Source organism: Rutilus rutilus (genome assembly GCF_951802725.1).
Source record: "Rutilus rutilus genome assembly, chromosome: 1".
NCBI lineage: Eukaryota > Metazoa > Chordata > Actinopteri > Cypriniformes > Leuciscidae > Rutilus > Rutilus rutilus.
Window position 1 is genome coordinate 49,979,385 of NC_140209.1, and position 27,676 is coordinate 50,007,060.

At 35.9% G+C, this 27,676-nt stretch overlaps 3 protein-coding genes across 8 annotated transcripts in view; 1 reads left to right on the forward strand and 2 right to left on the reverse strand.

The window, feature by feature from the left end:
* Positions 1-7,774: 7,774 nt before the first annotated feature.
* On the reverse strand, positions 7,775-8,818 carry ifnphi2 (interferon phi 2; the record flags this gene model as incomplete). Its single annotated transcript, XM_084432007.1, has 5 exons — positions 7,775-7,922; positions 8,030-8,128; positions 8,220-8,366; positions 8,503-8,589; positions 8,690-8,818. The coding sequence occupies 5 exons, from the start codon at positions 8,816-8,818 to the stop codon at positions 7,833-7,835; spliced, it is 552 nt and encodes a 183-aa protein (XP_084288133.1). The 3' UTR covers positions 7,775-7,832.
* Positions 8,819-11,448: 2,630 nt separating this feature from the next.
* Positions 11,449-14,437, reverse strand: ifnphi1 (interferon phi 1). Its single transcript, XM_084422582.1, has 5 exons — positions 13,938-14,437; positions 13,314-13,382; positions 13,042-13,197; positions 12,352-12,444; positions 11,449-12,192 (listed from the first exon to the last, which is right to left on the reverse strand). Exons 1-5 carry the CDS (start codon positions 14,064-14,066, stop codon positions 12,094-12,096), a joined length of 546 nt encoding a protein of 181 aa, XP_084278708.1. The 5' UTR covers positions 14,067-14,437; the 3' UTR covers positions 11,449-12,093.
* Positions 14,438-24,038: 9,601 nt separating this feature from the next.
* The window catches only part of arhgap27l (Rho GTPase activating protein 27, like), a 33,853-nt gene continuing 30,215 nt past the window's right edge, over positions 24,039-27,676 (forward strand). For 4 of the 6 annotated variants that reach the window (XR_014627360.1, XM_084408752.1, XM_084408754.1 and 1 more), the window contains exon 1: positions 24,624-24,945. The gene's annotated coding sequence lies outside the window, so the exon portion shown is untranslated. Of the gene's footprint in view, positions 24,308-24,617; positions 24,946-27,676 lie in introns of those variants that run through there. The other 2 variants (XM_084408753.1, XM_084408756.1) reach the window with 2 other exon arrangements.

Sequence of the window (27,676 nt, forward strand, 5' to 3'; positions counted from 1 at the left end):
CACTTAATGCAGTATAACTAGGTGGTAAAATCTAAATATTTGAACAAAACATGAAAAAATGACCTCAAGTGAGCATTAACTAGCTAGCTTGCTAGCAAAGTTAGCTCACTGATGGAAGGTAGTTAAATCTGGCTATTTTGGACATTGCTGAAATAAATATTAATATATATACATGTTGATACATTACTTGCCTTTTACTTTTAGAGATTAACAACTATTGTCTGTTAATTTTGCTGTTGATCTATGAAGCAAACTGGTTGGTAAGAAAGGGAGCATTTTACCCCACCGCTGGGGCAAAACGCCCCCTTTGTACAAAAATATTTTCAGTGAAAATACTAATTAATTATGAAGGCTGAGCAATTTTAATATTTGGTGAATAACTCCTGCCATAGTCACTCAAAACCGGGATGGCAATTCTAGTCACATTTATGTTTTGTTTCACTGTAACGTCACACTTTCCTTAAGGAGGGCGTTTTCCCCCACTCTACCCTACCCCTCGATCTCTTCCAGATGTGAAATCTATAAATCGCAAACAATTTGTGTGCAGCTGAAAGGTTTCAGATCTACGCCTTATACATGTCATTAACATAAAAGATCACCATGCAGTCAACGTCCAAATCCTTATGAGACTGAACAAAAGGGAACTGGAGCGCTGCTGGAATCCCTTGTATCCTCCGGTGCTCTTGGAAGGGTAATAATTGAAAAAAACGTAGGAAAAAATCCAAGTCCAGGCACTCAGTGGATGCAAAAAGTAATACAAAAGTCTTTATTAGAGGGCTAAAAAAAATTTTAAACACCAACGCGTATCGGCCCACTGGCCTTCATCAGGGTGTTAGTGCCAAACAAACAGGAGCAGTACTTATACAGTAATTGATTTCAGGTGTGCCACTCTGGCACGTGTAACACAACTCTTTGGCCACTAGAGGCAAAAGTTAGGTTCATACAAGTAACAGGCAAAATACAATAAAAAAAGATCTCTTAGTGGAAAAACAACACTTCAAGTATCTAATATTCTCCACACAATATATAAGATCAATAAGTGTGAATGGGCTACAGTTACCTCTCATAACTCTAGTGTCATAGACAAGATAATTCAAAACAGCATTAACCAAAAATGGGTACTACATTCGACGACAACAGACTGTACCTATAGAGGCACAAAAATCACAAAAGAGGTGAGAGATCAAAATCCTCATTAAGACCTGGATGTTTGGTGGCCCTCAGAGAATAGATCCAATATGTCTCCCTTTGTTTGAGACGTCTAATTATGTCCCCACCCCTGGCATCAAGGCGAATAGCCTCAATGCCCACTACTCTTAAGGTCAAATCCCTCCCATGATTAGCATCCATATAATGTTTAGCCATTGGATAATTGATATTACCAGTCCGGATGGCATACCGATGTTCAGCTACCCTGTCTCTTAATCTCCTTTTGGTGAGGCCTACGTAAAAACAACCACAGGGACATTCCAAACGATAGACAACATGAGTAGTATTGCAATTTATAAAGCTGTTAACAGTGTAAGTCTTGTTATTAAAAACATCAACAAACATGTCAGTTTTAGTCATATTCTCACAATAATTACAATTACCACAAGGAAAGTTTCCCTTGGGTTGACGCAGCCAGCATTCACGTTTAGGAGCAGGGAGGTAACTCTTTACTAATTTATCTTTAATTGTGGGGGCCCTCTTGAAGCTAATCCCAGGGGGTTCTGTGAATATTTCCCGTAAAGTCGGGTCACATTCAATAATGCTCCAGTTTTTTCTTATAATGTGTTTGATCTGAACAGCCTCCTTGCTGTAATGAGTGACAAAATAGGGTTTCTGAGTTGACACTTTTTTGGGTCTAGACTGGAGCAAGCTCTTCCTTTCAAGTGATTGGGCTCTATCATGAGCTTGAATCAAAGTTTGTGACCGATAACCTCTTTGTCGAAAACGCCGCTGCATATCCGTAGATTGGTTTTGAAAATCCTGATCTGAATCACACATACGCCTTAGTCTCTGGATCTGTCCAAAGGGTATGTTATCAATAAGCCATGGAGGATGAAAGCTGTTTGCATGTAATAAGGTATTGCGATCAGTTGCCTTCCTGAAGATAGATGTATGCAAGAATCCCTCATTATCCTTTGAGATCCGTAGATCCAGAAAATTTATGGCGTGTAAGTCATAGTCCAGACTAAATTTAAGGTTCTCATTCAGGCTGTTAACAAAGGCATGAAAGTCTACAAGTTCATTTTCTGACCCTGAAAACATAAGGATCACATCATCAATATATCTACCCCACCACAAGACTTTATCTTTAAAAGGGTTACTTTGGGAAAATATATAATGCTCCTCCCACAAGCCTAGAAACAGATTGGCATAATTGGGAGCAAAACACGCGCCCATTGCAGTCCCCTTTTCTTGTCTATACAGTTTATCTTGAAAGAGAAAGATGTTATTCTTTAAAGTCCACTCAGTAAATTGCACTATGAAGTCACTGGGAGGCATCAAATATTCAGGTCTAGATGAGAGATAATGTTTTAAAGCCTCTAGACCCTCATCATGTACAATGTTGCTATATAAAGACTCCACATCCATCGTGGCCATAATGCAAGAGCCTATGTTACCTATTTGCTCAATTTTCTTCAAAACCTGTGTGGTATCTTGAATATACGAAGGCAAATCCGCAACAAATGGCTTGATGAAATAATCCACAAACTTGGAGGCAGGTTCTGTTATTGAGTCATTCCCACTGATAATCGGTCTACCAGGTGGATTTTCCAGATCCTTGTGGACTTTGGGGAGCATATAAAAAGAAGAATAACGTGGGTGTTGACAGAGCAAAAACTCATATTCTTTCTTAGTAATCCAATTGTGTAATTTTGCCTCATTAAGTAATTGGTCTAGCTCTCTCCTCATACTGTCCATTGGATTGGATGAGGGCTTTGAGTAGTACTGAGTATTGTCAAGTTGGCGAAGAGCTTCACTTATATACTTCTTCTTGTCCCACACACAAACAGCACCCCCCTTATCCGCACTTTTTATAATTATGTCATCTCTCTCTGAAAGCCATTTAAGTGCTTGAGATTCATTTTTTGTGAGATTATGCTGTGTGATCCTTTTTTGCTTACTGTAAAGCTTTTCTACTTCATAGGTGACCTTTTTGGTAAAAGTAGTCAATATAGGATTTGTAGTACAAGGTGAAAAGGTAGACTTGGGCCGAAAAGGAGAGTTTACAGTAGTAGTTGAACAGGTAGTTGTATCCTGTGCGTTCTGGGAGTACCAGGCCTTCAGATGTAAACTCCTATAGAATCGGTAGAGATCCACTTTGGTATCAAATGGTTTACCTGAGTGTGTAGGAGAAAATGAGAGACCCTTGGACAAGACAGAAACGCAGTCATCAGAGAGGGATAGGTCTGAGCTCCAGTCTAGACCCAAAAAAGTGTCAACTCAGAAACCCTATTTTGTCACTCATTACAGCAAGGAGGCTGTTCAGATCAAACACATTATAAGAAAAAACTGGAGCATTATTGAATGTGACCCGACTTTACGGGAAATATTCACAGAACCCCCTGGGATTAGCTTCAAGAGGGCCCCCACAATTAAAGATAAATTAGTAAAGAGTTACCTCCCTGCTCCTAAACGTGAATGCTGGCTGCGTCAACCCAAGGGAAACTTTCCTTGTGGTAATTGTAATTATTGTGAGAATATGACTAAAACTGACATGTTTGTTGATGTTTTTAATAACAAGACTTACACTGTTAACAGCTTTATAAATTGCAATACTACTCATGTTGTCTATCGTTTGGAATGTCCCTGTGGTTGTTTTTACGTAGGCCTCACCAAAAGGAGATTAAGAGACAGGGTAGCTGAACATCGGTATGCCATCCGGACTGGTAATATCAATTATCCAATGGCTAAACATTATATGGATGCTAATCATGGGAGGGATTTGACCTTAAGAGTAGTGGGCATTGAGGCTATTCGCCTTGATGCCAGGGGTGGGGACATAATTAGACGTCTCAAACAAAGGGAGACATATTGGATCTATTCTCTGAGGGCCACCAAACATCCAGGTCTTAATGAGGATTTTGATCTCTCACCTCTTTTGTGATTTTTGTGCCTCTATAGGTACAGTCTGTTGTCGTCGAATGTAGTACCCATTTTTGGTTAATGCTGTTTTGAATTATCTTGTCTATGACACTAGAGTTATGAGAGGTAACTGTAGCCCATTCACACTTATTGATCTTATATATTGTGTGGAGAATATTAGATACTTGAAGTGTTGTTTTTCCACTAAGAGATCTTTTTTATTGTATTTTGCCTTGTATGAACCTAACTTTTGCCTCTAGTGGCCAAAGAGTTGTGTTACACGTGCCAGAGTGGCACACCTGAAATCAATTACTGTATAAGTACTGCTCCTGTTTGTTTGTCACTAACACCCTGATGAAGGCCAGTGGGCCGATACGCGTTGGTGTTTTTTTTTATTTTTTAGCCCTCTAATAAAGACTTTTGTATTACTTTTTGCATCCACTGAGTGCCTGGACTTGGATTTTTTCCTACGTTTTTGTCCAAATCCTTTACTTGAAAATGTAAGCGGCAATTAATTTACAATAACTGTTACTTTTAGTATATTTTTCGCACAGTCTGCAGGAAAATGGAGAGTAAAAATGCATTAATATAACATAATTAGCATCTGTCACTGACTACATTTCCCATCATCCTTCCTGGCACTAGCCACGCACACCTGTCCGACCCTCACGTCTTCGAAGGCGTGGCATTTGAAGTCCGAGTCCTTTGAAGGATGCAGCTTGGGAATTGGGATTTCCAAGTCGATTTCCAGTCATCTGAGTCGTCTTCAGACATCTCTCATCTTTTGTGAGTGCTCCAACGATTCTGTGAGACAAAAGACACAACATTAACAATTTAAGTCTATCTCATCTGCTGACAAAATTATCAGATATTATTTTGAATATTAAAACAAAAAAAAATATTACTAATGATTGCAAAATGAACACCATACATAAACTATGTGTTTCTAACACCCAAGACAGCATGAGTGCTGCTGTGTCATTTTTAAAACATTAGCTAAAGTGTTTCGTTATCCTCATTCATAATTTAGTAACATGCTATTTTATTTAGACATATACTTCATAATGGGCCTATAGCTATTTTATATTAATAAAAAAAATAAAAAAATAAAAACAATTATAACGGCACTTACCTGAAGCTAATTAGAGTTTTTTGGGCAAAGAAATCAGAGGCGGAAATAATGGACATAACGTGTATTTAATAGCTGCCGATCCGTCCATGGATTGTTGGATGATTATCGGTTGCTATTGCTGCAGTGATCTCATGAGCGACAGGTTGTCCAGTCATTAAGCTAATAAACACATCATCAGAAAAAAGATGTAGCTGCAAGAAGGATGGGAAGTTATTCTGATTAAATATTATGAGGACAAAAAAAAAAAAAAAAAAAAGATATGCACGGGTAAATAGTTGGCCTATTGTCAATTCTAAATGAATGGCGACTTTAAATACATTGATTCATCCAGGAATTAATCAAGTGACTATGTATAAGCCCTAAATTAATGATTTAATCATTCACTGAATTCACTTATTCATTCAAGAACGAAATGCGCAAAGTTGAGCCAATGGGTGGAGCTTGGCGTCCCCTCTGCACGTGATAGGTGGGCTTAAAGTTCAAGCCACACCCTAACCCTAATGTTACCCTATCCCTTATTGTATATTAACAAGGACATGCAATTACCCTGTCTCCTTGTTTATTAATTGTAGATGCCTTCACACATATTTTGGATAATGTATTTAATATTATGCATTGCTTACATGTTATTATTTATTTATGTTTCTAAGAAATGCCTTATACTGTATGGGCAGAGATTGTACGTAGGTCAAGTCACCTTTATTTGTATAGCGCTTTATACAATACAGATTGCTTTACAGTGATAGCATGATGCATTTCGGCTGTTGTCATCCGCTTCGATTGAATGGTCATTATCAATGTTGATTCAGTTCCGTTGTTAAGATAACCATTTATTAAATTAGTTCATTTAATCTAGCAGTTCTGCAAAAAGGATGTCATCGTCCAGCTCAGTTCTCATACAACAGCTTCAGTACAGTCAGATCTATAATACTGTTGAATATTAAGTGTTTATGTTATTAGAGCATTGTCATTTTTGCTACAATCTGCCATGGCAAAAAATAAATAAATAAAAGTACATGAACAAGAACATGTTTTTGTTTTTTTATATTTTTTTTATGTAAAACCCAAATAGATGCCACAAGATATAAGACCAGGCAGATAGAGGGCTATATATATAGCCTATATATATATATATATATATATATATATATATATATATATATATATATATATATTAATAAATAATTCATAAAAAATAATATTAATAATATGAAGATAATATACTAATAGTAGGCTAATGAAAATAAATATTGTTGAAAAGGTTATTTATAACACCATTAAGGTTCTATATAGCACTTTCAAAGCATGGTTCTTTATGGAACCTTATAAAAAGGGTTCTATTTAGCACCAAAAAGGGTTCTACTATTGTGACAAGCCAAAGAACCCTAATTTGGTCATGTTTAGAACCATTTTTCTTAAGAGTGTACCGTGAAACACCCTAAAGATGATTGGGTACACAGAGGTGGTGCTGGACTCAATAGCCAGTAGCAGTTTACCCCAAAATGACATTACAAAAAGTAGCTTTAGAAAATAAATATTTGATTAAACTTGTTATACATAAACTTTTAAGCTTCAACAGCCATGATGGTGAGTAAATGATGACAGAATATATATATATATATTGTTTTTTTTCTGTCATTTACTCACCCTCAAGTTGTTTCAAACCTATCTGAATTTATTTCTTCTGCTGAACACAAAAGATATTTTGATGGACTCCATTGACATCCATATGGCGTCCACTAACTGTTTGGTTACCAACATTCTTCAAAATCTTATTTTGTGTTCAACAGAAGAAAGAAATTCATACATGTTTGGAACAACAAGGGAGTGAACTATCCCTTTACCCCTTAAATCCATATAGGGGGAGCTAGACTTCGTTTGTCTTTGCAGTGAGCACCACTTTCTTTAATATAGCCTATATTTTTTTTTTCAAGTGTGCTATAATAGTATACTTCTTTTAAGCTAAAAATAAGAACGTATACTTTCAGTTTACTATTTATGTACTGACAAGTAGCCTATACTTGCAGTATAAGAGTATATTTAATTGTGCTTTCTTAAATAGTGTGTGTTACTCAATCAGTGTTAACTTTTTGTTTATCAAACTGTTATAGAAAAGCATTTTTACAGTTGCAATCTACCGTCTGAATATCATGGCTTTAATTTTACAGCAATACAGCATGATGTTCGAATCAAGATTGTAAGTCGCATCTTGTAAATTATACTCAGAGATAAACTTGTCTTCAGTTGTATTGAGTGTTTTATTGAGTGTTCAGTATAATGATTTGAATTCAGGTCAAATACACATGTCTTTGTATAGCGCCTTTCACAATACAAAGGAGCTTTACAGAAAATACATGTCTATAACATTACAATTTAGAGTGATGTTATCAAAAGAGACTGTGTCCAAGTAATGTACTTCACAAATGAACAAATACAAAGTAGCTACCATCAAGTATAAATTTTAGGCGGAAACAATGATACAATGAAACAATTTTACGGTTTGCAAATCAATCAGGTAAAAATACATAAATAAATAAATAAATAAATAAATAAATAAATATATAAATAAATATATATATATAAATAAATATATAAATAAATAAGTAGTCAGTCAGTCCACGGAAAACTACCATTTGAATGATTTAAGCTCGAGGATGACGTTGAGAACACGCAGGAGCTCCTTTCGAACCACCTCCCACGCGCAGACACTGTGGTCCTGATTGAGGGAAAAAAAGAACAGCAATTAATATACAGGCTATGGGATGACATCAGACATCACAGTTTTTACTTGCGCTTTGCCTACTGAAATCTGCTGTAATCTACCTTGTTTCTGAGGAGAGTGGCCAGTTTATCGAAGTAGGTTTTCAGAGCGTCCTCCCTTGCTGGAAAATCATCCACGGGTCTGTGCGTTCTCCCCATAATCTACACACGGAAGAGAAATGTGACATAATTACAGCCATGTTCATATATTCATCTATAATAGCCTATAAAAGTAATTGTATTTCGAACTTACACATTTGTTATCTGAAGTTAAACGGTAAACTATGTTCTGGAAATGCTCCACTTTCTGCTGGTTCCAGGACTCTGGATAACTGTCGTTAGCAAACAGGAAGTCAATGTGCTCCATGATTTTATACATTGCCTTTGCTACACCGATGTTCTGAAAATTAAACATATAACAGTTAGAATAGGCTATATATTAGCCTCCATGCAGTCTTCATCATTCCAGGTTCTGGCAAATATTCCTCAGAAACATTTAGACAATCACGGAGTTAATATGCCTGATGTGTTTTTACCTGGTTGGAGCCATTTGATTGCAGTGTAGATTGCGGGAAGGGTATTTTGACGTTTTCTTCCAAGCATTCGCGAGGAAAAAGACCTCCCTATGAGAAAAGACACATACTGTATTAGGACATAGCTAGGTAAGGCAGGGAAAGGAAATAAAGAGAACAGGGGGAAAAAAGAGAGAGAAACTCAACTTACCATATTCTCAAGTAGACTGTGAGTTGTTTTCACAAGTGTCCGCCGCATAATGCACTTTGTTGGCATTGAACAAATTTGGGAGAAAAAAAGAAATAGACTCAATAAAGCGATACATTTCCAAAGTGCCATTTTGTATATGCGAACAAAAATCAGAAAGATGATGCTGATTGTCCAAGTCAAAAAAAATTAAAGGAGCTGTAAAAGAGCACTGAGTCTCTAACGGTGCTGAAACTTCTTGAAAATCTCTTGCTGAAGACATGGATGCCAATTGACCGTTTTATACTAAAACAGAGTGATGAATGGAAAGACATGTGTGTATCTGGAAGTTTTGCAAACCGCAATTCTCTTTTGTTTCCCGCTGAGCATATCTCTCCTTTGCTGTGGTTAAGAGGATGTGGTCTATCTATCTATCTATCTATCTATCTATCTATCTATCTATCTATCTATCTATCTATCTATCTATCTATCTATCTATCTATCTATCTATCTAATATCTATCTATCTATCTATCTATCTATCTATCTATCTATCTATCTATCTATCTATCTATCTATCTATCTCTCTGTCTGTCTGTCTGTCTGTCTGTCTGTCTGTCTGTCTGTCAGCCTATCCAAGACAATTCATTTTGAACAATATTTCTGTATTTGAAATCTATCAAACTTTTTGAAATGCTTTAATTGAAAAGTGTGCTTATGCCATATTTCTTTAAAATAAATGACACTTGTTTTGATAGTTTGTTACATAATGCATATTTGTCATCTAATTCATCTATCTAATGAATTATATGTCGGACAGTTAGCATTAAAGTTCTTAAAGTTCTCAGTATCTTATCAAGTAAACTTAGAATGATGAAGAAATTTGTGAAATAATTAGTTCTTTGGATTATTGCCATCTTGGGTTTACTTGTTGGGCAACCCCAAAAAAAAAAAAGAAAAAAAAAAGAACGTTCAAAACTAAACCTTACGTTTTATTATATGGCGTCATTTTTTAATTACAGTCGGTGTTTTTTTATTACACTGATTAGCTATATCTTTCATCTTAACCAGGAGACCGAGGGGTGGTAGACTACGTAGTAAAATGCGTGTGTGCCATTTTCACTTTTCACTCAACTCGAAAAAAGCTGCTGGGCAATTCCCATTGCTTTCAATGAATGAACGGCTAATTTCTTTTCTTTCATAAAATTGATGAGAACAAATTCTATTTCTCAGATAATGGGAGAGGGGAGCACACATGTGAGGTGTTGAAACAACCCACATCAGCGAATCATAACTGCCACGATCCACCGCAGCGTATATAGCCTATTCCTACGCATTCAGACCACACGAGCATTTACAGCCAGGAGCTCGCGCTCTATGAATTCAATTCTGCCAAATCAGCGCGTGCATGTGGCAGCTTGTGTTCCACTTAAAACTAATAATGAGTGTGCGCTTTATTAATAATACCCACAACGTCATCATTCAATAGCGGAATATTCCATCTTCACCAGTGTTAACGTACGAAGCGCAATTACCTGAAATTAGCTATTATATTCATTTAGCCTCTGCTGTTGAGTATAGCCTATCTGGAAAAAAACACAGAGAAATATCATTAGCCTATGTGCTTGCTCATCATTATGGAACTGAGCATGAGACCAACTAATTTAAAACAAAACAAAAATGGTTTCCTTTAAATGCATCATCATGGAATTGTTAAAATAGTTTAACGAGACAAACAAAATAATAAAAGAAATAGCCTAAAGATTGCGTTGTATACTATGGATATGGTGGAGTGTTGTAGGTTATGACTGATTTTGTTAGTCACATGTCTTGTACTTGAATAGGCTCATATAAAAATATATAGGCCTAGGCTAATTGTCAATCATCAAGTGAAATGCTTATAAATGCTTCAAGGTAACCACTTTAGAAAAGAGTGTAGCCTACCTATTTCCTACACTTAAAATAGTTGGTATAGAAACAATTTTCACAATTAATTAAAAGAAGCGACTAAAATAAGTAAATTAAACGTGAAATTTTGAAGTAGAACGACTGAAATAGGAAACGTCGTAAAACGTAGGCCTAGGCTCCTCCAACAATCTTTGTTTTATTTAAAGCTGGGAAAAACAATGTTAGTTTACAGCCCATTTTCACAAATAAATCTGAAAGCACCATGAAAACAAAAGCATGTGACAGACAATCATTAGATTAAGTGTGAAACATAGCATAAATGCGTCCAAGTAGCCTATGCAGTCGCATAAAAATGGAACTAAGCTACTCGACAACAGTTCGAATTTATTCGAACATGTAAACTCTGTAATCAGTTACTTATTGCATTCCAAAACCTGTATGACTTTATTTTAGATGTCCCGGTTGTTTTTGACGCTCATACGCAAAAAAAAAAGTAGAAATATATTATTTTGTGTTTCACAGAAGAATGTTTGTTTGGCGCCCGGTATGACTTTGGCGCCCCCTATACGAGAAGAGCCCTAATATGTTGCAAACGCAATTTCTGCACCTCTCTCCTATGTCCATTATAGTGAAACGTTTGTATTATAGACGAATCATTTGCATTATACAAATGTCTGGAAATTAGAATTAAAAAATGGGTTTACATTTTGATGCCATATAGGCCATTTTTTTTAAATACCTCAAAGAACATTTTCAATCTCTGAAGAACCATAGGCCTACTAGAAAAGTATAGGACAAGTAAGGAGTTGTCAGCCGTCTATAGTTATACTTGTGTGTGACAGTTCAATGGATTTAGTAAACCAAATGAAAGAAACATTAGTTTCAATAACTTATTTTTATTTGAAAGTACAAAAACATTTTGAGAGCAAACAGATTAAATAAATAAATAAATAAATATAAATAACAGTACAAATGAAAACAGGAAATATCCTGGGATACAAAAATTGCACAGTGTTAATTAAATTAAGTATAATAAATACCAGAAACAATCACGAACACATTACGAACTATCTGACAGTAGATAAATACTGGTGATCTGAACTGCATAGCTTGCTTGTTTCTTTTTTAACATTTGTTCACATTCAGCAAAAAATCAGAATATCGTTTAGGTACAGAGGCTTATTTGCACCAAAATAAAAATAAATAAATAAATAAATAAATAAAAAACAGACATTTTCACAGGAATTTCACAGGTAAGAAACATAATTAGCCTGCTTGATTCGATTACTTCAAGTTTTCATAGGAAAAACACAAGGTAAACTCTATATTAAAACACCAGCCATTAGGCAAACATACAACTCTAGTCTACATTCATTGCAATGAAATACAATCATGTAAATAAATAAATAAATTTGTTACATTCAATTTTTTCAGTTTTTGTTTGTAAGGCATTGTTAGCAGTAACTTTTCAACACTCCAACACCACTGTATCACAAGCCATTCTTCAGTCATTATATCTGATCATCTGTTAAACATGGCATTGCTTGCGATGATGTCCATCCGCTGAAGGTGATGTTTCACAGCTCTCCGGATCTTCTCCCATGCCTGGGCGCTATATTTCTGAAAACACAAGAGGAACAACTTTAGCTGAGTACAACAGACTACATTTTATAAGGAAGAAAATCATTCCTTTTACTCTTTACAAAGTAACATTTACATTGAGCAAATAAGATATGCCTCTTATGGTACGCATATAATATAATATGCGATCAAACTTACTTCTTTCTTTAGAATCTTATGTAACTTCCTGAAGTGCCTTTTTATCTTTATCTCGTAGGACTCCTTATGTGATGGATGGGGGTATTGAGCCACCTGAAAAAAAATCAACAAAACATAGACAATTAGCAAAAATAACATTAATGACAAAGTTAACATGATGAAAAATCTTCTACAGCGTCTATATACTTCTACAATCATATCTTTTTGATTCTCTAAATCTCATTCAAACACTGAATAGTTAGGCTCTTATTCATTCAGCCTTTTCATCCGAACGTCATCAACATTTGTAAGATCAATGCAATATTATGTTAAATGGTTGAGTGTAATTCATTCTGAGTTTGTGGTCTATTACTGTTACGATAATCGGTAACACTTTATTTTGATGGTCCCTTTTGAACATTCTGTTGACTATAAGTAACTACATGTCTCATTAGAGTATTCGACTCACTGCTTTACATCTGCTAACTCTTTATTGCGATGCTCCTCCAACGGACATTCAACTGACTATAAGTAACTTTGTCAACTTACTACCAGTCTACTAATGCTCTACTAACACTCTAATGAGAGTTAGTAGAAATGTAGGTGCAACGCTGCTTATAGTCAACAGAATGTGTTAAAGCGGCCATCAAAATAAAGTGTTCTCTTCGATTAAAAACGTAGGATAATATGCAATGAAAACACAAGACTTACACATTCTTTAAGTTCCGACGACTGCCTGTTCAGGTCAGCAAGGAAATGGTCTAAAGTCTTTTGGTTCCATTTCACTGCGCTCATGCCCTCCCTGGAATCCATGAGGCGGATGATATGTTCTAGGGTCAGGACAAGAAACTTCAGCTGGTTCTCCACCTGTAAGGAGACATAATGCCTGTGTAGGTAACTGGGTCCTTCAGATTATGAACATGGTATGCAAGATGTTCTCTGACAACTTAAGTGTTATTTAGGGGATGAAAAGTTCTGCAAACCTTATCTTTGTTAATCCAGTTGTACAGTTGCCCTGGAAATGGCACCCTGATATCATGATCGTTTCCACCCTATAAGACAGAGTACAATTAGTATTTTTTGATATATAACACATGCTGAATATTTGACATTGCTGTTACAGACATCAGTTTACAAAAACGAAAACTTTAATTGCTGCCTTAAATTTTTAATCAAATCAAAGTGGTGCCAACCCGCAGCGGTTAGTGCATTGCACTTTGGCAACCACGTTGAATTACGAATGAGCACGTAGAAATAGAAACTTATCAAATACAGTGTAAACAACAGAAATTGTTGTGACAAAAATTAAGGATAGAAGCAAAGATGTAACATAATGATGAAACACTTTTACAGTGGAGTGTAAAAGGCGAATCAGCGACAGCATCCCACAATAGGAAAACATTGTATAGTATTCCAAATAGTTGTAAATGACTCTGTATGGTTGAGTTAACAATTGGATACTTCTAAGAAAAAAAGTAACAAATCTGTTGCACAAATCATTGAAAAGAAAGGTCTTTTAAAGGAAAGTTGTAGAGCTGTGCGCAAGCGGCATTGTCACTATTCTATTCAAAAAATAAAGCATAAAGATTTAAAGTGTAGCTACTTACCATTTCCCTAAGGAGAGTCAGAGAATCGCTGCTTATCCTCCTGTATTGGCCGAGCCATTCGCAAGCTGAGCATTTACTCTGCAGAGTAAAAAATATCACAAAAATATACGTCCACATTTGAGTCTTCATCTTTGTATACAAGTAGTTGTATTCTACACTGTCGCTCGAGAGATTGTTGCAGGGACATGGTGCAGTGTCTTGGATTTATTCGGGAGTATGGAAAGCAAAATCGAAGCATGGGCATTCCCACTTTCACTTTCCTACGTGGCTATCAGGCAAAATAACTTATCTGGTCTGCTTTAATTCATCAAAAATACTTTTAAACGTACATAAATTAGCATTTAGAAAAGACAAAGGTAAAAAATTACTATATGTAGCCTAGTTATAGTTTACTCTTTAACAGTCTTTAGCTTAAACATCAACGCAAAACACACACAAACTTACGTGCAATCCATTAAGCAATGCTATTAGCAAGTTCGTATAAATTAAAGCAATCCCACGGGTCAATAATTACCTGATTCCAAAGTATTTTCGATCGAGACGTTGGGAGATGGTCTGCGGGTTCGTATAGAAAAACACTTTCTGTTTGAGACGTGATGTAACGCACTGTTTACGCAACGTCAACGTGCTGACGTAACCTCAAGCTCTCACTGGATTTCACCGCACTTTCTCATGGTGCAATGAAATGTAATTTCACATCTTTTGTAATTTCACATCTCAATATTTACTTTCAACATTTTTTAAAAGCATTTTTGTTGTTGTTAAAACATTTTAATTATTTTTATTTTTAGTTATTTTTAGAAAAAATAAATAATAGTATTTAAGAATTAATCCAGGTTAAGCTATTTATATGGACCTATTGTGTTTTGGAACAGGGTAGCTGATTTCGAGCTTGTAAACAAAAAGGTGTTTTGGAATATGTAACCAGCTAATGGACAGCTTGCACCTAAATTTTATGACAATCACAAGAACAAATATACAAAGAATAAACAGTTGTTAAAACAATCGATTTCTCAATCGAGTGTGGCAATTTAATCAAGTGAATAATGGTCCATTACTTTAAAACAAACCTTAGAAAAAGCTAAAACATTGCACCCTGCAGATAAATCAAATGTAGGCTAACTCGAAGATTATTCAAGATCGGTGTTTTGTTCTGGGATTATTTAACACATATTCGCGTCACAGTGATTATCTCTCGTTGGTTATTACCGAGTGCGAAGTTGATGACACGGTATTCACTTTTTGTACGATTAAATGAAACATCTGGGCAATATGGCAACGCATGCGTTATTCCAATCATTGAGCACCGTATACTTTGAAGATGTTGCACCTATTTGCCTGTAGATGGCAAGATAAAATCATAAAGAGCCATATAAATTGAAACAGATGTAATGAGGATGTGTTTTGAGTTTTGACCGCAATTTGTTGACCTGAGAGTGAGACCAAAAGTATCACGAAGAAAGTCCTTACAGCACACATATTGTTCACAGTAGCTCTTATAAAAGTGAAGGAAGGAAAGAAAAGAAAAGTTAGGGGGAGAAAATCTTTTCGTGAGAGTGGGCTCCTGGTTTCATAGTTCACTCATCGATACCTGTGTTTGATGTCTTTCGACCACAGCTGTCGCCTCCACCTTTTCTGTCGAATATTGCATGAGGACAGAGCCCAAAGCAATACAAACAGTGAATAAAAGTAATGACGACTTATTCGCCTTCTTCTTCTCTTTGTAAATGTTCATGTTCAAAGTTTTTTGTTGTTGTTGTTGTTGTTTGTTTCAGTAGGCTATGCTATATGTCTACGCCGAAATTGACTTTAAAAAATATACCCACCCAGCAAAATGTGACAACTTACGTGAATAGACACAGTGTCACATGGGGGAAGATATGCCCCCCTAAAGAACAATGTTGATTTAAGGGAGACCGGGGATGGTTGTAATACGGGCTAATTGTAACACTTCCAATTTCTCCAACCAGGAACAAGTTACAAATCACCTGATTCACTTCACACATGCTCGGTTTTATCCTTATTCCACATGTGAGCAGAAAACACACTTTTTAGAGCAGAAAAACTCATTTTGATGTAAGAAAGTAACCAGAGGTGGACAACGTCCTTACTTGAGTGAAAGTACAGATACTACTGGTCAAATATTACTCTGTAACAAGTAAAAGTTGTAAAGACCGACTTTTACTTAAGTAAAGTACAGAAGTACTCGTTTTTAATGGCCTACTTAAGTATCAAAAGTAAAAAGTAAATGTCAATGCATTGTTTTATTATTGTTGCATTGTTGTATATGTAATACAGTTACCTCATGCCTCTGAAGTTAGTAGTGTCTGTGGAATTAAGAGCTTTTAGAATGTTATAAAACCTATAGAAATTAAACAACTGAATTGACAAAAAAAAAAAAAAAAAAAAAAAAACATAATCATCTTTATTTCCAACCAAAATGCAACCCCTGACTGAAGTTACTACTTTATACTCAAGGACCTTGACAGAAATGTAATGGAGTAAAAAGTACAATATTTGTCTTTCAAATGTAGTGAAGTTAAAGTTAAAAGTTTCCAGAAGAAATAATACTTAAGTAAAGTACAGATACTCAAAAAGTATACTTAAGTACAGTACTCAAGTAAATGTACTTTGTTACTGTTCACCTCTGAAAGTAACTTTTAAAAATCCCTGCTTTGTAGTTAAACTCATCAAAGTTAAATTATGTTTATTGTGTGTCTGTGTAGATATTTTGCATGTAAGTTGTTGGCGGTTTGGCTGTTAGCTGTAAGGTGAGCTAGTTCATGGCTAGGACTGGGTCTTGGAAGAGAAAGGCAAACTGAGGGGTGTCTCTCAGCATTTTGAAGAGAGCATATGATGTATAAGAGCTGGGAAAGTCTGATCTGTGGCAGAATTGTATGGCTTTTTATTTATTTCTTGCCAATTACTATGACCGACAGTAACAGACATGCTTTCACACACACACACACACACACACACACACACACACACACACACACACACACACACACACACACACACACACAATTCAGTTGTATTATGATGATATTAATGTAACACACACACAGACACACACACACACACACACACACACACACACAAATAGTATTCAACTGTTGAAACTGGTGCACATTTGCTCATTTTATTCCTTTTTACACACACACAAACACACACCCATTATATTAAAAAGTCTGTGTTGAATAAAAAGCTTAAAAAGTCATAAAAAAAGAAATAAAAAAAAAAGAACTCCAAGATACAGACAGAAATGTCAAAAATGTTACAACCATCCCCGGTCTCCCCCTACTTTTAAACTGCAACTAATTAGATATAAGTTTAGCATGTGCTGGATGTATTATGTATTATTATAGGAAATAAAACACATTTACTAATTTATTTGTAATAGCACAAAATGTCATATAGTATAAAATACATATGTATAAATCACTTTTTATGTTTATTATTAATAATTATATATATTTTTAAAGTGTTATTAATGTAAAATACTAAAGGAGCTATTCAAAATTGTATTTTGACAGTTTAGTTGAATAATTGAAGAACCGGTGACAGACAAAGCAGAATTCCATGAGATTTATCTGAAAGGTAATATTATTATATTACTTATGGACAGGCATATACATTATTTACATATTTAATTGCCCTTGTTATAATTGAAGATATGTCATAATAGAAACACTGAAATCAAATTGAACAATTTCACTCAATTAACCTTTAGGTTTTAATAAAAGCCAACATGTCTGAACTAATTAATGGAAATATTAAATAATAACCCCATGAATCACATGCAACAATCACAAGTAACAACATGCCACTTTGCACCTGGGGTTGGTTCATCTTACCCCAATGGTCTGATTTTATCTTTTTACTTACAAATAAAAACTATAACCTATAACTTTTATTGGTTAGCATCTTCCCCCTTGTTACTGAATGATATGAAATAACAATTTGAGAGACAAGTGTTTTTTTTTTTTTTTTTGCATTTATTTTTGATGAACATTGGTGAAGTGACAGATTCACACATCATCTTGTGTGTATTTGTTACAAAGACATTTAGACATTCATTGTATACTTCATTCAACATGTGCTTTGCATAATAACAGACAATAGTTTATTTGCTCAATGTAGATCTTTTAGTGTAGATTAGGTGTAATAAATAAGAGCCAGTTTAGACAATGGCATATTAATATTAATCTGGAAATTCATTCATTCATTCATTCATTCGTTCATTCATTCAAAAATGAAAAGTGCAAAAGAAAAACAATAAAATAGCATATAAATAAATTACGGCCAACATTTAATTTATTACATGTATGTATAGGCTAATTGTGTCTCTTTCTGTGTGCTGTCTTTCTGAAGTGGTTCATGACGAACAAAATCTCATCGCGTCCGATCTCCCACGCGCAGCGGCTAAAGTTCTGGAGGAAAGAAAAGTCACTCATTAATCACAGATTTGAACTACGAAGGTACAAACACCTGCTAAACCTTTTTTTGTTATGGTATAGCGCGTCGTTTGCTGTATATCTCACCTGCTGTGTAAGAAAATTATCAAGCAACTTGAAGTTCTTGACCAGCGTCTCAGGTTCAGAGCTCATCGCCGGGACCTAGATATTAACGATACATTGTATTACAATCTAGAATTGTCAAAAAATTAAAAGTCGATGTTGGTTCAGCCCAACTAATGCCCGTGACTTACGCTATTTGATACAGCTTGCCGGTTGAGGTGCTCCATTAGATTTTGGAATGCATGGTTGTTCCAGTGACCATGAGTTCTTTTCTTTTTGAAGAGCTCGAAGGTACAGTTATATAATATCTTCAGTGCATGGGATATGTCCTGTGCACATTAAAAAAAAAAGACAAAACATTAATTGTCAAACCATCAGGATGCTAAAAACAATGAGTAACTCCAACATTGCTGAATAGTTCAACCTCACTGCAGAGTTTTATCATGATGACACACCTGAACCAGCAAATCAAGTTCTTTGGGCTCATTGACAAAACACAGTGAGACTGCAAATAAAACTCAGCAGGAAGATATGAAGACCTCCGATACAAAAGCCTCTAAAAGCCACCTTATGTCAAAAATTAGATAATAATATTGAGTGAATGCTCTCCGCACATATCAAGTACTTTCACTTCAATCTCACTAAATCCCAGCCTCAGCCCATGTCGGTACTTAGGTAGAAACCTATACATAGGAGCCTGATAAAAATGTTAATAGCCTATTAAAGAAAAATGTTAGACTTTTGCATCTGAAGTCTTCATAATATGTCTCCAGGATTTAACAGTTCTGTGTACTGTTTCTTCATATTTTGTCTAGCTACCTCTTTGGGAAGACTCGTGAAGCGATCAGACGTGGCATTTTCCACCTCTTCTAGGCATTCTTTTGGGCCCTTTGAGAGAGAGAGAGAAAAAACATGTCAATGTTCAAGGTGTGTTCTTCACCACTAAGCTATGAAATATTGCAGTCACAGTTTTGATAACATTAAACCATTAGATATCATGAATTAACAATGAACCATCATTTTACTTGAGGGTTTCATAAGGTATAAGCTCCATATTAAAACAATACCCACTATACTGTTAAGTAGGCCTATTTGTTAACCTAATGGTTAATATTTAATACACAAGTTGTAGGCTATATTTAAAATAAACAATTAATGGTATATGTATAAATTCACATTAACCTTATGTAACCAGGCTTCACATTAACCAGGCTTATGTAATTTTGCTTTCGTGATACAGTGTGTTATATTGTTATTCCAGAAACTTTTCTAATAAATCCATAAATATTTATTAATAGATTAATGGACCATGTGTGTGCATAACAATAAAAAAATAAAAAAAGACAGATAGATAGATAGACAGATACATAGATAGACAGATAGATAGATTAAAATAACAAATTAGACTACTCACCAGCTCATGCAGAAGACTAATTGTTTTAGACAAATTCCTTCTCTCCCGAATAAAGGATTCTACAAATAGGCTCGGAAAAATGATAAGGCACAGAAAACACAAAAAAGTTCTCATAATGGTTTTATATTGACAGCAGTGCAGTGCTACAATTCAAACGATATGAATACTACGATATGGATACTAGTTCATGGCAAGACCTTGGCTATATAGTGTTCTCCAAAGAAAAAAAAAACCCTATCATTTGCATTCCCTTGAACAGGTGCACAGAGCGGGAAGCCCAGCGGTATTACAATTGGAAGTTTCAGAAGGAGAAAATGAAAGAATCACGTGATTCTCATCATCGCGGTGGAAGTTCATTTTCTCACCTTGAAAACGCAATGAGATGGGTAGATCTAGAACAGTTTACTCAACTTGAAAACACAGTGAGAGTGATCTCATTTATCTGGAAAAAAAAAATCGGGAATTTCATAATCACTATTATAGGCGACGCAACGACATCATCAACCAAGTAGCCTATGATGTCAAAATTAGGATGTTTACTGTAGCCTACGTTATCCCCATATCTTCTGTTCTTCCTTACAATCTCGCGTTAGATCATTTTGTCAAAAAAGAGTTTTGACACTTTTTTTGCACTCTTACATTTTATTTATTAAAACAAGTTTATTAAAAAAAAAAAATATATATATATATATGATAAAATCATGCACAAAATGTGAAACATTATTTAAGAGCAATTGCATGCGTTCTTGATTAGGGTGACATCATCAAACCGTTTGTGTGAGGTGATGATGACAGAAATTCGGGCTAGTGGTAATCCCTTATTGTTTACATACAGCATTTCACTTTCAGTTTTCATAGTGACGTGTCAGCGCTCTCCCTTTAGCATTCCTTTAGCAATTCCATGGACATGCTTGTATTATGACGCAAACAATATTTTCAAAATTTCGTCAAAAACAATCGGGGATTGCAATTGTGTAAATTTCCCTTTTTTCTTTTTATAATTCAAAGAATCAGCAAAGGATATTATTGCTGGAACGTTGTGCAAATCACGCTGTGCCTCATGGACGACGAAGTCTTGTAAAAAGTACACCTGGCTATACGCGTGAAGACATGGGCATAATAAAAAACATTAAAAAAAATCCTAAAATCCTAGACACTATTTCTGATTTAGAAAGATAAAAAGTACGATTCATCTTAAAGGGCCAAAACATTGTTGCTCTTTCCAATAAAATTCATAATAGGCTATATAAGAAATAAATTATAAATAATTTAAGAAGGACCTTTGGCCTTAATATGGTATAAGCTATTAAAAGCCATTGAAAATGATTAAAATTAAAGCAAATAATGAATTTAAAAAATAGAAATGTTGGCTATAATAATTTTGTTTAAATTGGTGAGTTTTATATATATATATATATATATATATATATATATATATATATATATTTTTTTTTTTTATTATCCTTTATTTTCCAGGAAGGTCCCATTGAGATTAAAAGAAATCTCTTCCTCCAGGGAGTCCTGGCCAAGATGGAGAAGTCACACATTTACAAACATATGACACATATAAAACATTCTAGACAGTCAAAGCACAACATTCATCATAAATCAATAAATTAAGTAAAACAGCAACATGATTCATTCATTTTAGACTGCAGTAAATTTTTTAATATATTCAAAGGAGGAATTGTTTCTAGTGGAACAATAGCTTGAAATTCATTCAACAGCCATGGAGCATAGTAAGAGAAAGATGATTTTCCATGCTCTGAATGTACCCTAGGTACTACTAATTTAATCCCATTAGATGATCTGGTGCTATAGTTCTTTCTACATAAACATGTATATATATATATAGAGAGAGAGAGAGAGAGAGAGAGAGGTAGCCTTGAATTGAATGCTGATTCTAGGCTAACACACATCTAGTCTTAAAACAGAAACCGCACAGCAGCACAAAATCTGTGTTAATGTCATATCATATCATATCTAAAATCATTTGAATTTCTTATTCCTGCGTTATTGCAAATCTCCGTCGGTAGAGGGCAGCCCAACATTGCTGTTGTGACAATTAAACAAATATGTGAGATTCGTAGCTTTACACAGTTTACATTTACATGCAAGGCTTATGCTCTCGAGAAACCGAGATTTATTTATGGGAAATAAATGTAGTTACATAACACCTATCTGCATCTATTTACCGTTTGTGTTGTTAACTGTCCTCTTATTGTACACAACTGACAAATAAGAAACATGTTAAGCATAAAAGTTTATATCGTGCACTGCTTGCCTGGTCTAATTTGTGCTTAAATGCATCAATGATATATTATTTGAGTATAGGCTTATTTGAAAAGTGAGAACTGCCTGAATTAGGAAACTGCTTTGTCCAGTGAGTTGCAAAGATATAGAGGGATCTAAGATAGACTACTGGGACATGTTCATACCTGATCAAGAGTTGCACACCACCTGCTTTTGTGATGTCTCAGTATGTCATAAGATCGTATAATATGCACCATCCAAAAGTAACTCACACACTATATACCTGTCCTCTACTCCAGAGTGTGTTTGGGGCAAGGACATGTGAATCCTCGGCAGGAAATGAGATCGTTTGAGAAGAGGAAACTTTATGTGGCTGGCTTACTGAACAGGAAAGAGTGGGTTTCCTTCCAGAGGATGAGGAAGAGGGAGGACTGCAGGGAGAAAGAAAGGCAGACATGTGAATGTTTCTAGGCCTTGCAGGGACAGTGTCAAAATACCACTGATTACTAATACATTTTCTAACTTTTGCAAATGGTGTTTATAAAATATGTTTATACTTTTACATGAATTAGTTTACACTAAAATAATACATTTTATAACATATTTTGAAAGAGACAATTATTTGTATCGTTCAAATGATTGTATCACTTTAAAAAAAAAAACATTTTCCACAACACAAATGATATCATCAATTATGACACAAATGACATATAATTTAATAATAATTTGTTACATTTATATAGCGCTTTTCTAGGTACTCAAAGTGCTTTACATGAAAGGGGGCACGTAATCATAATGACATGACATGACATCATAATGCATGAAACATAATACAGCCAGTCAGAAATAGAATAAAAAATACGTCATTATGGAATGTTTATGGTCACACAATAATTTGTTTGCCAAAAATTTCAGTAGCACCTCACTGCAGTACACGAGATCCAGGGGGCGGAGTTGGATCCAGATCTAAGGGGTGGAGATTGGTAGGTTTAGGGGGTGGGTTTAGGGATCAGGGGGTGGAGATGGGTAGGTTTAGGTATATGTAAGGTGGGAGGAGTTGGATCTGGATCCAACTCCTCCCCCAAGATTTCATGTTCTGCAGTGAGGACCATCTCAAAAATGTACTTCTTGATGTTGTTAATTCAAGGGAACAGAAAATGCCCCCCAACTACCTGAAAGACATGACTAAATCACATCTGTCTAGTGACAGCCTTAAGCTCTGTAAAGTACAAAAACATGTCAGGGGGGCGGCCCACTATTTTAGCCAAATCAGAAAAGTTAAAAACACTCTCTGCCTGTGAACCATTTTGCTCATTTAAAATGTATAAATGGCATTAGCAGCACCTTTTATTATTATGTGCAGATCTATAAAAGGAAATTAATTTTGCTAAATGTTTCACTGCAGGCAGTACATCATTAAAAAAATAAATAAATTAACAATCCAGAGGAAACTATAACATACATGTTTGTAACAGTTGTGAAAATCTTTCATAGCACCATTCAACACACTCAGTTTCCAACAATGCTAAATGCACCATGTGACTGTGTTCACTAAACAATGTTGAGTAACTTGAACATTGTTTTATGACCTAACTACAGCTGATTCATTGAATTATCCTAACAAAAAAATCCACCATTTGCACCACATTCCAAGAGCATGCTAAAATGGGACATCACTGAAAGTATAGAGTCCAAAGGCAACAGTAAATCATCACGTGCCCCACCCAGAAAACATACTTTTTTACTACAGGGGTGGGGCATGTTGTCCTGTTCACACACGTGAGGGTGAGTATCAACCTCTTTGTTCCTGGTTTTCCCTTAGTGTTCACTGTTCAGTGTGAGATTTCTTAGTATTTATATTTAGTGGTCGATCCGTTTTATCCAGCCTAAACGTGATCAGAGGTTGTGCAAACTGGAAGGGAGGGAAGAAACCACCAGAGAGCCCAAATGGGTGTGAATCAACCACTGGGTGTTATTCATAGAAACTGCATGGGGAACTCTTGCAATAGCTGATGTTTTTCATTCAGTAGTTGACATCAGGAGTGCATGAAACTGCCACAAGGGAGCCTGTACAGGGTAGCATAAAAATACCTATTACTGCTGACTGGGACCTGAAAGATGTCAATAAGCCTGCACTCACACGAGTGAACAGCAGAGATGAAAGCAGAACTTTCTGTTTGCAGGTGAGGAAACTATTTCTAAGTTAAAACATCCTGTCAGTTGTAGCCTCAGTCATGTGTTCCTGTCTACTGCTTTGTTGATTGATTTCACCCACCAACTTTCCAGTGACCTGATTTGTTGATGAGGCACAGCACAGCTTGAAACACATAGTAACATTGCAGAACGTTCATTTAATAAGGAACATCATCTTGTCAGAGTAATGCTTTATTGCTTTTGTGGAATAACAATTGGTTACGCATTACAAGGCTTTTCTCTCTGATTCAGTTGAACCATGCTCTCATCTCTCTCTTCCTGTTGCTAACTGTCTGAATCTTCTGAAGTTGTGATGTGTGCTGGAACAGGAAATGAATGCAGACAGAGGAGGCAGGCAAGCTGAAACTGGCACAAAGCACTAGCGTGTATACACACCCACACACACACACACACACTGGCCCTGAGCAACAACTGTCAGAGGTGGAACGTCAAAACGGTGGCGGCAAAAGACCGGTGCCGTCTAAGATATTAAGCGGATTGAGCTAAGAAAGGAAAAGAGATTTGAAGACGAAGAAAAACAGGAGACGGATCCTACAAATTTAACTTGAACGAGAAGAGTAGGAAACAAAGGTGTGGAGAAGATGGTGTTCCGATCCTGCCTCAGCAGGTAATCTTCTATGAATTTGCTTATTTTAGATGTACTTTGTATTCATTCTTAAGGTAGGTCGCATTTTTATTTTGAGCCTTTTTTTTTTTTTAAATCTGTTCGAGTTACCTATGACAGCTACCTTCCTTATTTTCTGTTTCTGTCTTGTTGCGTGACAAACAGCTGTCTGCCCACATAAACAGCAACTTGTTGCAGTTTACACAGAGAAGGCACAGTGTGTGAGCTGTGATGTGAGACCAAAAAAATCTGAGCCTTGATTTCTGGTGTTGAGTTTTACATCCTCAAATCTGTGATAATTATAAGAGTTTTGTTTTGTGTCAGTGGCACGTCGATCAACTGAGGCTGTCAAGCTGATAGGTGAAATTGTGATGTGAGAAACGTTGTCATTCAGTGTCTTTGGATCTCATCGTTCTCCGACCTTAGTAATTCAGCTTCATAAGCTCAATGGAACCTGTTAAGAAAAATAAGAAGAAACATTTTGTATGCAGGCTGTATGTACCATTTAGTGCGTAGACTTCACAGAGTGAGAGTGCTCTTTCTGCATTCCTGAGGTGACTGGGCTGGTGGGTGTGGGTGTGGAGGGAAAACTGGAACACCACAGATCTGGTACACGATCCGAGGTGCACGGCCCATTCCAATCTCAGTTCTGCCTCAGCAGGTCTTCGCTGTGTGTGCACACCTCAAAATAACACCTCTGACTTTCTGAGGCCACTGCTTTGGTTGGGTTAAAATCTGAAAGCACAGCAGGTTTTGCTTAGACTCTTGAATTGCAAGCATTTCTACTGTACACATCTGAGTTTGGTTTACAAAAAAATGAAAATTCTGTCATTTACTCACCTTGCAAAATGTTCTTTCTTTCACGTGACATAAAAGGCAATGTTAGACAGAAAGTAGTCCATATGAAAGGAGCACTCAATTTCAAGTCTTCTGAAGTTATACAGTAGCTCTGCATGATGAACCGATTAAAGTTGTTAATTGCTGAAAATCACATCCACCAAAACTTTCACCTCACATTGCATTTATATTACAATTCATGTAGGCCATGAAGTTGGAGATTATTGACATCAAACTTGGTGCATGTTTGAATGCACACATGCACAAATTAGATTTGATCATTTTCAACAAATAACAAGTTACTGTTTGATAAACAAAGCTATCTGAACTATTTGGTTCCTCAATTCTTTTTCAATATTGCATGTACACAGTCTCTGGCACACTCTCAAAAATGTAACAAGGAAGAGGAGGGGAAGACAATAGCTTTTAATATTTTTTGTTCTTGTATTTTTATGTTCCGTACCTGACAGGCTATGACAGATAGAAAAAGACTATTTAAAACAAAATGAGGATGCTGAAGACCTTGGACTGACAACATGTGGCAGGGGATAATATGAAGTGTTAGGACAGCCCTAAATCTAATTCTAAAAATGACCGGGTGCTGCAGGGTGAGTGAACACATCACATAGGGAACCATTTTCCCCCCTGCAATGAACATCCTGTGAGAGATCCAGACAGCACAGCAAGGTCAAAGCAAGTCAGGCTAGAGAAAAACAAGGAGTTTCCGTGTTTAAACACTGTCTAAATGGGAACGGCCTCCTCCAATTGTTCTATACTAAAAGCCATTTTCAACTGGAAGGACACCCCTCCCCCCAAAGACAGCTTGTGCAGATTCCAAGGTGATTTCTTTTTAAACCGCTCCAACATGATGAATCACACATTGATGTTTCTGTCATTTTTACTTTGATGCTGTTCAACTCCAGGCTCAAAAGTTGCGAAACAGGTTCTGGCTCTCCCCTTCCAAGGTGAACTGTTTGTGAAATACATTAAGTATCCAGTCTGAGATCTAAGTTGGCATGACAGCATATCAGTATGACGAAGATATATTCTCAGAATCAAATGTATAGCAGTGCTTTTGGCCACTCCCTCCTTGGATTGTGCAATGTGCTCCTTTGGTAGACCACAAGGCCTCCTCTCGATCCATTGCCACCCCCTGGTTTATAAATCGAGAAGGTGGTCTGGCCTATCATTTACTTCCCTATTTAAGGAAGGACTGCTGGGTGTCTAGAAACTCTCTCTTGGTTAGCTTTTTCAAGTGTACAAGGGTGGTGTTCTTTGTCTCGTTTGTCTCTCGGGAGGCATGTCTTGACTTGTTAAAAAACAGCAGCTGATGTTGTTTTGGCAAAAGGCTGATGAAGTCTTCTGTAGGCTACATGGATTTTTCTTCTTTTCATCTTGCAATTTGCCTTATCTTTTTGTTGGGAGACAACCAATTTCTAGTCTCTTCTAGTTTTTTTTTAATCACATTACATTCCAGTGCAGTAGTAGCCGTAAGGGTGTTTCACTGAACCAATCTGTCTGCAGATTGCTTACATCAAGGGTGTTTTTACATATCCCACAAATTAATTGATTTTGAGAGTTTCTCAGACATTATAAATTCATAATTGAAGAACAGGCTTCCTTTCAGTTGAGGAGTTGGAAAATTAATTTATTTAGCCATCCCTGACAGGAAGTTGTAATTTGAATTACACGAGGAGAAATTTACTGAATTGCAGAAAGGTAATTCTGGGAAAATAAGTGTTCTTCCACTGTGAGTCACTGGTTAATTTATTAATTATAATGAAATAAATAAACAAAATAAAAATTTACCAAACTTAAAAACACAACGTCTCATGACAGCAGGCTCTATCACTCACTCTCATAAAATAAAAACATCAGATGTGACAAGAAATTCTAA

Bases quoted from the DNA above. Each gene is read 5' to 3' on its own strand.
- ifnphi1 (XM_084422582.1), bottom strand. From the start codon at position 14,066: ATGAAGACTCAAATGTGGACGTATATTTTTGTGATATTTTTTACTCTG. The intron at 13,383-13,937 runs GTAAGTAGCTAC...TCTGTCTTATAG, and splicing joins TGACTCTCCTTAGGGAAATG to GGTGGAAACGATCATGATAT. The intron at 12,193-12,351 runs GTAAGTTTGATC...TTGTGTTTTCAG, and splicing joins ATAAGATTCTAAAGAAAGAA to AAATATAGCGCCCAGGCATG.